General features: G+C 29.2%; 3 protein-coding genes across 3 annotated transcripts; 2 read left to right on the top strand and 1 right to left on the bottom strand.

Annotated features, from left to right (window-relative positions):
- Positions 1-2,580: 2,580 nt before the first annotated feature.
- GO595_003934 (ATP-dependent RNA helicase SUB2) lies at positions 2,581-3,849 on the top strand (the record flags this gene model as incomplete). The annotated part of the gene is made up of 1 exon (XM_067917009.1): positions 2,581-3,849. One exon carries the CDS (start codon positions 2,581-2,583, stop codon positions 3,847-3,849), a length of 1,269 nt encoding a protein of 422 aa, XP_067775829.1.
- Positions 3,850-4,189: 340 nt separating this feature from the next.
- Positions 4,190-6,248, bottom strand: GO595_003935 (Ser/Thr protein phosphatase; the record flags this gene model as incomplete). Its single annotated transcript, XM_067917010.1, has 2 exons — positions 4,190-4,789; positions 5,355-6,248. The coding sequence occupies 2 exons, from the start codon at positions 6,246-6,248 to the stop codon at positions 4,190-4,192; spliced, it is 1,494 nt and encodes a 497-aa protein (XP_067775830.1).
- Positions 6,249-10,264: 4,016 nt separating this feature from the next.
- On the top strand, positions 10,265-12,079 carry GO595_003936 (HEAT repeat family protein; the record flags this gene model as incomplete). Its single annotated transcript, XM_067917012.1, has 1 exon — positions 10,265-12,079. The coding sequence occupies one exon, from the start codon at positions 10,265-10,267 to the stop codon at positions 12,077-12,079; it is 1,815 nt and encodes a 604-aa protein (XP_067775831.1).
- Positions 12,080-12,191: the final 112 nt, after the last annotated feature.

Here is a 12,191-nt window from a genome sequence, read left to right on the forward strand (position 1 = left end):
ATTTATGAATATTATAAAAGAAATAAGTACACTTGAAGAGAGCAATAAAATCCCATCCAATACACTTGATGTATTTTGGCGATTTCTTAATAATAAACATACACATGAATCATATTATCTTCTTGATGCGACGATTGAACACAATTTTAAGGGAGTATGATTTAGATAATTATGAAAAACTTTCAAAGAATGCATGGGAATCACATAAGAAATTAATTAGAGGTGGATATAATCCAAAAGAAATTGCAAAAATAATTCGAAATGATGAAATAGAAAAACTTCAAGAAAGATCATCACAAACAAACCTTAATTTTAATCAGACAATTAAACCATCACTTTATGAAAGATGTTCATTTATTAATCAAAAAAATGTTACATTAATTGATTATGCAGCATTTTTTTCAGCTGTTAAATGCATTAAATATTTACTTATGAATGGAGCAAAATTAGATAATACAGGTAAATATGCAGATGCAGGTGGAAATGAAGAAATCATTCATTTATGTGAACAAAATCATACGTCATTTTATGGATAATATGAAACAGCAATCGAATTTCATCGAAATGATATCTTTAAATATTTTTATGATAACAAATTAAAAGAAATTAATAATTTAGAAGAATTAGGAAAGCTTTGTATTTTTTATCAAAATTATGAAATATTTTCATTTTTACTTAAAGAAGGAATGAATATCAATGATGATATTATTAATGAAGAAGCAATGATTGGAAAAATTTTTTCAGTTGAATGTTTTCTTAAACAACATTCAATTCTGCATGAAATATTGGTATTTTCATCTGTTTGCATAAAAATATTCAAAAAAGTTAAAAAACACTCTTATTCATTGGTGGTTGACAACATTCAAGTCTAGTTGATTTACAGATAAATTTTTGATAAAAATGCAAATTCATGCTTCGTTTGAATATGGTGGTTCAGAGCAAATTCAAAACGGTTTTCAAAGGTTTTACTATTTGAACATGCACGGGAACAAAATATAAATATATGGTCTAAAACAAGTTCTGATCTTTCACAATCACTTCCATTTATTATTTTTATGTCATGGGCAAAATTTGTTAATCACATTAAATTTAATACAATATGTGCTATAAATGCGTATCCAACATTCAAAGTCAATGTTACAGGCGAAGTTACTATGAATAATTTCATATCTGAAGAAATAAGTTTATTCGAAAATCCACAAATTCATGCAACAAATAAAATTTATTATGCCAAGAATACAAAATCGATTATATTTAATCAGAACAATGTTTCTGTTAATGATGTTCTAATTCCAAGTGAAACTTCTTTAATGATTTCGCCATATGTTTTTCAGCCAATAATCATCGATATGATTCTTTCGGAGGAAGCAACGCAAACTAAATCATTAACTATTTATCTTGATGATGCAGGTTCAATGTACTTTTGGAAGTTTTTCCAAATGTTTTTGATTTGAGTTTTTATTATCAAAAAGGCTACGAAAGAAATGCAACAATTGGATTTAATTTCACTGGGGAATGGGAAAACATCAATGACTTTAACTTGAAGCTTCTTGCATCAGATATAAATAGACCATTCATTGATACATCAGGAATTCCAAGTAATATTAAATATACAATTGAAGATGATCCAATATTTCATATAACACCAGGTGGTGGCGATGAAAGTGAAGTTACTAAAACTGAAGAAAGTGAAGTTACTGGAAGTGAAGAAAGTGAAAGCGGTGAGCCAAGTATTGGAATAAGAATGAAAAGTTTGGCATCATTCACAATCATTGGTTTTATTCTAGTAACATTACTTAATGTAATGTGAAATTAATCAATTGAATAAAATTGATTTAATTTTGAAAAATGTTTAAATGGTTTGATAAATTTTCTTGATTTAATGAAGGAAAAACTAATGAAGCGAATGAATATCACATTGTTAAACTATGTATAAAAGATATCTAAAAAATATTAAGAATGATAAATTACATGATAAATACGTTCTTTGTTATTCCTTTTCATTTTTGAAGATTTAAAGTGAAACCTGATTTTAACATTTAACGCACACGTTAAAATATTTAAACTAAATAAGATAAAATACAAATTGTTATGAAATTAATGATTTAAGCATATTGGTGTATAACAAAATAAACAAATTAAAATAAAGTCAGAATATAAATCAATTTTTTTTACACCGATTTTGAAGGTTAAAAAAAATGTTTGTTAAATGCATAATAAGTTCCAGAAGAATATGAAGTAAGCATCAAGCGATCATGAAAAGTTGTTAAGTATGTTGTGAAAAATAATCAAATTATGCAAAAAACTAAATTGGTTCCATATATGCACAAGTCAATAATAACCAAGTAAAAGCTCAGATTTTTTTTTTTTTAATATTTGTGAAAATGATAAAAAATATCATTTTATCAAACACATGATTTTGGTAATTGTTAATATATTAATTGCTAAATTATACTTGCTTTGCAACCATCATATAGGTTACATCACCAACAAAAACCCGTTACACGATACACGTAAACAATTGAAATAATACGATAGAAAAAGTTATATCTGTAAACGGTTTTATATATTTTTCTTCTTATGGCAGATCCAATAGAAGATGAGCTCCTTGCGTATAATGAAATTGAACAGATTGCAGACATCAAGAAAGATAAGTCTAAGATAAAAGGAATGGGTTATGTTGCCATTCATTCAGCAGCATTTCGAGATTTTCTCCTCACCCCAGAATTAATGAAAGCCATTACTGACAATGGATTTGAGCATCCTTCACAAGTTCAACAAGAATGTATTCCTCAAGCACTTCTAGGCACAGACATTATATGCCAAGGTAAGAGTGGAATGGGTAAAACTGCAGTTTTTGTAATATCAGTTCTTCAACAGTTAGATCCAGTTGATGGCGATTGTGCCTGTATTTGCATTGCTCCCACTCGAGAACTTGCCTATCAAATCTGTTCTGAGTTCATTCGTTTTTCAAAATACATGGAAAATGTCAAGAGCATTGTTGTTTACGGCGGTATTCCCATCCAGAACCAAATCAACACCATTCGGGAACAAAAACCGAACATCATAATCGGAACACCTGGTCGTTTACTTGATCTTATACAGAAGCATAAGTCAGTCATTGATCTCTCCAAAGTCCGCTTCTTTGTTGTTGACGAAATCGACAAGATCTTCGAGAAGCCCAACATGAAGATTAGCGTAGAGAAGATCTATAAAAGTCTTCCACAGTCCAAGCAAACAATGCTCTTCAGCGCCACCATGCCCGATGACATGAAGGACATGTGTCGCAAGTTCACGCGTAATGCAGCCGAAGTTTTCATTGATGATGAAAAGAAGCTTACGTTACATGGGCTTCAACAATATTACATTAAGTTACAACCGAATGAAAAGAATCGGAAACTGATCGAAATCTTAGATAATTTCACGTTTAATCAAGTTGTGATATTTGTCTCCAAGAAGAAAAGAGCTGAGACACTGAATAACTTATTAAACGAATGTGGTTACCCATCGATACCAATGCATTCGAAGATGCAACAAATAGATCGAATTAATGCACTTCGACAGTTCAAAGAATTCAAAAAGAAAATTCTGGTTTCGACAGACGTATTCGCGCGTGGAATAGACGTCGAAAGAGTAAACATTGTCATTAATTACGACTTCCCAACAGATTCAGATACATATCTGCATCGAGTTGGAAGGGCGGGAAGATTCGGTACAAAGGGTTTGGCCGTATCTTTCATATCAACAGACGAGGAAAATAAAATGTTGGAAGAGGTGCAAAGACGTTTCGAGGTGAAGATAAAGGATTTGCCGGTAAACGTCGACGCAGGAACTTATATGAACGCATAAAAGTAAACGTAAAAAAAAATACTTTCGCAGTAACTGTTGAGAATATATTAGAGTTATCAGTTGGGTACGGTGCACTCCAAAGAAAAACGTCATCCAGAAATATGTTTAAACATTTCACATGGAATCTGAACCCTATATGAGAACTTTAGATAATTTAAAATAATGAACGAAGAAAGTGTGTGTGCACATTAATAAAGGATATATATGAAATAAAGCAAAACTGGAACTTCTAAGCTAAAGTAAAAATTGAGTTTTTTATTATGATTGTTTGACATGATTTTCATTATAGAAATGATGAAATAGAAGAATATAAATTTAATAATACAAGCTGCCACTTTTATTAATTAGTGAATAAAATACGAAATGAAGAAGATGTAGATTCTTCACGTTTCATTTCGTTACGCTCGTTTACTTGTTGAGTAAAGAATTTGACTGTAACAAATGAAATTAATGAACCGATTACAAAGCCAGTAATTACATCTTCTATGTGACAATTTCGATCCCAAATTTCACAGGCACCAACAAACAAAGCCAAGCAAACTGGAACTAACGAAATAAATGTTTGGAACAATGAATATGTTGACCAAATCTCAATAAGGAAATATGTAAGAAATACACCAACTGCCATTGCAATTGCTGAGGGGAGTGAGGGGAATGATCTGTATTGTTCGGTGAGTTGTTTTGTATTGAGTGATTCAGTACAATCTTTGAATGATCCGTTTCCACCACAATATGATTTTGTATCTGGCCTTGGACGTCCAATCATATTTTGAATCAATACGACAACAAGAAAAGTAAAAACTACAGAGAAACAATAAGAAGCTAATGTTTGCATTAATATTGTGATTTTTGTAGAACAGATGATTCCAAATGAAATTAAAAGAATAATCCCACCAAAAAAGATTGTGATGTAGAGTACAGCAACCGGAACTGTTACAGACTTTTTCGGTTCGTCAATACCTGTGCTTATGGTTGGAATAAAATCAGAAGGAAATGGCGATTTTTTAGAAAAAATAGCGAGCGCAACAATAATTAATACAATAATCCAATCTACGATGGCAAATTTTTTGATAAAATTCCCTAGACATGATGATTCCACTATTCCGTCTGATTTCATTTTTTGAAAACCGTTTACCTCATTACGACAATTACGATGCTCGTTATGAAATTGGACAAAAAAATTTCTGGGGGGTGCCGATAGAAACTGTCTAAGCGATGATCGATAATTGAGATTAATAGATTCGAAAGCCACACTTTAACTAAGCTTCATAAATGAAAAATGTGTTTGTGGCATTTCAGCAAGAAGTGAAATTTTTGATTTAAATTTTGATGCTTACATATGATAGATAAATTGAATGGCCAGGAAACTGTTTTCCACATAAAAAAACCATCGTCATTCTGAAATTTCTATCGTTTGTTCAAGGATCGTTTTCGGCATTAATAGCAATCCTAAATTTATTAAATTAAATTTTATTACATGATTTTTTCTATGCAAAATATGGCACCTTTAGGTCTTCTATCTTTTTGTCACTCCTTGAATCCTCTGTATATACCAAGAATTCGGTTGCATCGTTTTCACTTACCTTCATGACAGATGCCTTATTTCCTGATCTATACATATAATTTGGGGCCGACCAAACAGTTACAATTTTTTGGTCAAATAGCCACGTGTAACCTGCCATTGAAAGTTGATGTGATCGCGCTATGAAATTTAATCGATTTAAATGAAGAAATTGTTCGACTTCATTCGGGCCAAATATATAACCAGCGCCTCTTTTGTTGGGTATGAACTTTTTTACGTCATCTGGATCAGACCAACAAAGATCTGCAAATGGTCCGCATTGTGGAATCTCCTGTTTCCGTTGAATATCTGTGAAGATACGACCGACCATTTTGATATCTGGACTAAGGCCACCATGAACACAATAAATTTTTTTGTCAATGATGGCGGAAATTGGTAACGTATCAAATACTTCGTTATATAAAAACCATATAGCTGCATGACCATATACTTGAAGGCAGTCATTAAAAAGACCATACATTTGATTAACTTGACGAGATTCATGATTTCCACGTAAAAGATAAATTGACGTTGGATACTTAATCTTAAGAAGTGCAAGATAGGCAAAGGTTTCGATCGAACTGAACCCACGATCAACATAATCTCCTAAAAATAAATATTTATTTCCGTCTGAAATTTGACCTGATAATTCAAACATTTTGAAAAGATCAAAAATCTGACCATGAATATCACCAACCACAGTAATAGGTGATTGTAAATAAAGAACATTAGATTCACTTGTGAGAATTTCTATTAATTTATCACAAATTGAAACAATTGCTGCTTCTTCAAGGTGTCTTCCTTTACAAAGTTCCTCACGAAGCAATGCAGGATCCATAGATTCTGGACAGTTTGGATCAAACTGAATTTTATCTTGCATTGTGAAAAAACGATAATTTTGTATTGAAACGTTTATACCTAAAAATGCAATACAAAAGAGAATCCGCCAAAAGCTCTCATGCTTTAGGGGAATGTGAAGACTTGGAAAATCCAGAGCTTACCGAGCAATTTCTTGACTTTGATTTAAAAAAATTACAATTAACTTTACTAAAAATCCATGCATCATTTATTCTTGAAAATAGGGGTAGAATGCTAATAGAATTATCACTATTAGATAATTTTCTTCGAAGGAATGAAATCAGTTTTATTGCTAATTTAAATAAAAGAGAAACAATTAAAATTCTTATTCAGCTTTCAGCAAACTCATTTGGTTCAATTTTGCACCACTCCCTTTCTTGCTTATCTATTTTATCAAAGAAAATCCCTCAGCTTCTAAATGAAATGATTGAAAATTCATTTGAAATTTCAATAATGAGAAATCTTCAGGCAACTTTTCCAGATCAATGTCTTGTATTTCAATGGGTTGGTAACATATTATATAATTTTCCAAATTTCCCAATTTTTGAAAAAATTGATATCTCAATTTTATATAAATCTTCAAAGTCTTATTTAAAAATGTTTCAGTCAAAGCAAAACAAGTATATTCCATATATGTTTCATGAACTTTCTAGAAACCAAAATTTACCGAGAGATGTCGTTTTTTATATTTTTAAATTTTTTAATTTCATTTTAAAGTTACAAAATCCAACTGGAATGAAATATGTGCTTCACTCTATTCATCTAATTTTAACAACCAATGATTCATTATCACCCGAAGAAATTTCTGAACTTTGCCAACAGTTTTACGTTAGTCAAAAAGTTTCAAGAATATTGGAATTGAATACGTACGATACGAAAAACGGTTTGGCTTTAAACCGGAAAAGTGCTTTTTCATTTTTGATTATTTGTGGATTATTTGAACATAATATATTTGATAATCAAAATGAGATTCCTCTTTTGCTTGATATGTTTTTTGTTCCAAATCAGCAACAATGGTTCCTGAAAAATAATCTCGAATGTCTTCATCGAATCCTTAAAATTTGTCCTAATGAAATCGCGACAAGTATATGGAATTTTCCTATTTATGAGTTCTTATTTTATGAGATTGAGAATGGTCAAACAATAGTTCGTCTATTGTCTGCGATGTGTTTACTTCGAATCGCATTAAAAATTGACGAAAGCGAAGTCGAAAAAATAATACAGCCGAGTATAATTTCATGTCTATTTGACTTGCTTAATGTGGAGGATAATGATTATTGTGATGAATTTGGCCAATTTTTCCCATTTATTATAGATGAGGCGGTCAAATTCGAGAGAACAAACGAAATGTTGGAAGCGATAAACTTCGATGAATTTGAAGGAATCCTACAGATATATGAAGAAGATAATTATTATGATCCTCTGTATAACATAAGACAAACATTGGAGGAATTAATTGGATCAACTGATGAAATGTAAAAAAAATTTATAGAAGTGTTGTAATAGAAATATAATATTATAAGAGAGAGTTACAAAAATAAATAAAAAATTATAAAATTTTTGATAATTGAGATAAAATAAAAACATTTTTATGATTAATGATTGCATAATTATAGCTAAGCATTTGTTGCATACAATTCCATTAAATTTGATATACTTCTTGAATATATATTTGAAATGTTTCTAAAATTATTATCAAAAGATATCAAAAGGATTATTTATATAAAAAAATTTTTTTATGTATAATGAAAAACTGTTTGCTTTCTATAAATTTAAGAAATATACATATAAAAGTGTATTTTTAATCCCATATTACACAGAAGTAGAAATTTTATGCATTTTATTATTTATAATGATAAACCAAGACTTATGTTTTCTAGAAAAAAATCAGGATCACATAACAAAAATTTTCACTTTAAAAAATATTATAATATATTTTCATTAAAAAAAATTTAGATTCATAAAAATATTTTCAATTTCATATCCAATTATCTTCATCTTCTTTTATAATATCTTCATTCAATTTATTTATTTCTTCATATTGTTTTGTACTTGATGTAGTTGAATCTTTGTTTTTCATTTTTGCAGAAGATTCAACTTTTTTATTTTGACTTTTTACTAAATATATAACAATTCCACTTATTAGTAAAACAAATGCAATTGATCCACATATAATTCCAATTAAAACAGAGGTTGAAATTCCATTAGGTGGTTCATTTCGTCTAAAATTGATAATGTATAAAAATTAGAATAATAATTATAATATGACGAATAAATAATATATGTATAATCAAAATAAATAAATTTTGTTTCAATATAAGTATTTACTGAATTATTTTGAAACAATAAAAATGATTTTGTTTGAGCTTCATAAATAGTTAGTGAATACGTAACAGATAATGAAATTGTTAATATAAATGAAAAAGATAAAGTTAAATTATTTGGAAGAGATTCAGTAAGTGTATTTAATTGGGGAAATGTATTTGTTTGTGTAAATATATTCGATTGTGCAAATGTATATGTTAATATTGGTGAGCAAACACCACCTTTAATATATTCTTTGTTCACCGTAAAATTACTAAAAGTTGTTCTATCATATGATGGATTTGTAATAACTATCGCATTGACCATTATAAAATGCAGTCTTACTAATGTTTGGTTCAGAAGTACCATAATAATTAATACATTTAAGGCTGTAACAATTTGAAAATGCGAAATCTCCAATATTTATTAAACCTGAACCAAGTGATAAAATCGTTAAATTTGAACAATTTGAAAATGCTTCATCAGCAATGAATTGAACTGTATTTGGAAATGTAATATTTTGGATCAAAGCACAATTTGAAAATGCTGATTTGTCAATTTTTGTAACATTTTCTCCAAAAATAACTGTTTCTAATTTAGGACATGATGAAAAAACAGAAAATCCAATAATTGAAACTGGTTTACCAAAATTAACATAAACAATTGATTGCCATCCAACAAATGCATTATCTGGTATTGCCATAATATTTTCACTAATAAAAACATATTTTGTTTTATTTATCTCATCAGAAAAATTATTAAATTCAGTTGAACTACGTATTATCAGAGTTAAATTAGATTCGTTAAACATTTGAAAAGAATTTATGAAAAAAAAAAAAAAAAAATTTAACTTTGATTTTATCTTTTATTTTCAGATGTTTGGTGTATGATTTAAATTTTACATTTTCGATAAACAAGAAAATAATAAAGCTAATCAATCGTGCTTTCATGGTTTCTATTTTGAATAATTCTTTGGTAATGTTACTTTTCGTTAACAGTGAGAAATATTTTTTCCTTGATAAATTTAATTCATTAAATCTCAGAAGAATAAAATATATTGTTTTACAAATTTTGGCTTCTTCAACAAGAAATGATGTTCCTGTAAAAGAGACACCTTGTTTATAAATTGAGGTACATAATTTTATGTGATTAATTGTATGGAAAATAGATCGATCTATAAAAATTTTTGAAACAGAATTTCTTGGAAAAAATTGTAACAACAAAATGAGATATGGTAAGAAAGCAAAGAGAAAATAACATTTCTGTTGAAACATTGAACAACCAATCACAAATGAACCACGAATGGTTATCTCTCAAATATCCGCAGATTTACTGAATATTCAATATGATATATGTAAACTATACATTGCTCAGGCGGATGCATTCAAAGACAACGGCTATTCACCTGAAAAACGGCCAAGCGAAAAGACGATCAAAACCGCAAATAAAAACACAATGGAAACAAACAAAAAAATCATTTTTGTTGGTGATCCTGGTGTTGGAAAAAAATCTGTAATTGAAAAACTCACATGCAATGATGTTATCAAAAATTCAGATGTAAAATATGATTTTATTACATACGACATAAAAATCGAAAAGGAAAATGATACATCAAGTGATGAACAAACTCAGAAGATATGTTTTAGCCATGAAAATTTTGATATATTTCAAAATTCAAATATTATCATTTTAATGTATGCTATTGACTCCAGTTTATCATTTGATCATCTATGCGCATGGATAGATGAATTTCCACAAAGTATATCTTCAACTACTTCTTTTATTTTGGTTGGAAATAAGATCGATCTTGAAGAAACTCAAAATACCACTCAAGAAAAAGCTGTCAGTTATTCCTCAACTCACAATTTCACTTACGTAGAATCTTCTCTCAATCATATTGATGATTTAATACATATTATTACAACTAATCATAAATCTCTTATTTTCCCTGATGATTTTGATCTTAATGAATCAGCACTTGAAACTATTTCCAGGCTGCGTGTTAATTCCAAAACAGCTCAACTTTCAGCTGTTTCAAATCTCAGACCAATTGTAGAAAAAATTGGGCCTTCAAACACCCTCGATTATCTTTATCCATATATCCTCGACAGTGGTCTTATGAATGCAGCATTAAATCGCTTTATTCGGAAGTTACCATTAGCATTTGATTCGATTGATGGTGTCAACAACATTGACAAAATTTTATCATTAATACATCGCATTGCATCCAACAATAGGCGTAAGCTTGTTTTTAATAATCTTTCAGCCTCAGCTTATGACATCTTCAAGAAACTTCCACATGAAATATTAAATTCCAAATTTTTTGATTTCATTGAAACTTTCTTAAACGATGGATTAGTTACACTTGTAGTTAATATTACATATAAAACATTTTCACTTTTACCTGAAAGATATAATGAGTTAATCAATATCATCAAGAAAAGCAAAGATGTTGAAACCACAGAAAAATCTGGAAAAGAAGAAATCATTACAAAAATGTATTTAATATTAAAAGATGTTAAATATGAACCTAATGATTTATATGAACTTATTGAGTATTTTTTAAGCAAAGACGCTATCAGTCGAAATGTTCTTGAATCAATTCCACAAATTCTTTCTGTATTAAATACGAATCAAGAACTTTGTGAGAAATTTTATCTTAAAGTATTTGAAAAAGCGCAAATATTTAGTGAAGAAGATGGTACTAAAGTCTTCTTAGGATTAATTCCATCTGTATATCAATCGCTTTTAGAAAATGTCTTTAAAGTATTCACTAAATCACTTCCTATTAAGTTCATTAGAGTTTTAACTATTCAATATGCGCAAACGAAATTTGCAATGGACGAAGAAAAGTTTCATGTGTTTTCTAAGTTACCAATTTTATTACAAATTGGCGCATGTGATGAAACTGAAGCAAGTGAACTCATCCAACAGAACTTAGGAAAAGGAAATAAAGAAATGGACAAAGAAATCATTCGATGCATTTTAAGTACTGGTGTTTGTATTGATTCGATAATGTCAAAAGTTAATTCGATAATTGATGAATGTGATTGGAGAATGAAGAATCAAATAATCGATTTCATTATAAAGAAATCAAATGATATTTCTTTCGAAGAGTTTAATAATGATTTTAAAGATACAGTTTTTTGTTTATTAAATGATAAAATTGCAATTGTTAGAACTCACGCTGCGAATTCTTTGGCGGAAATTACAAAAATATTTGGAACTGATGAAATGTTGAAATCGTTCGAAAATAAAATTAGAGAAATGTATAAATCATTGGATTATCACATTAGAGAAATCGCATTAATTGCGATTGTGAAAATTGATGCATTGGATAACTTGAAAGATATCGTGGAAGACGTCGTAAAGGATCCAGTTTCGAACGTGAGACTAATGCTGGCGAGATTACTCGACAAAAGCCAAAAGAGTTATCTTGAGTTGTTGGAAAATGATGATGATATGGACGTAAGGAATATCATTGGGAGTAAGATAAGACCGGACTAAACTATGTGTAAATTTTGTTTATTAACATTCCTGTTTGATTTCAATTAGTTTAAAAGAATTTTTCATACAAAAGCATTTGATTTGATTTGAATTGGATATTGCCAATAATGAA

This window comes from Histomonas meleagridis, assembly GCF_020186115.1.
Source record: "Histomonas meleagridis strain 2922-C6/04-10x chromosome Unknown contig_24, whole genome shotgun sequence".
NCBI lineage: Eukaryota > Parabasalia > Tritrichomonadida > Dientamoebidae > Histomonas > Histomonas meleagridis.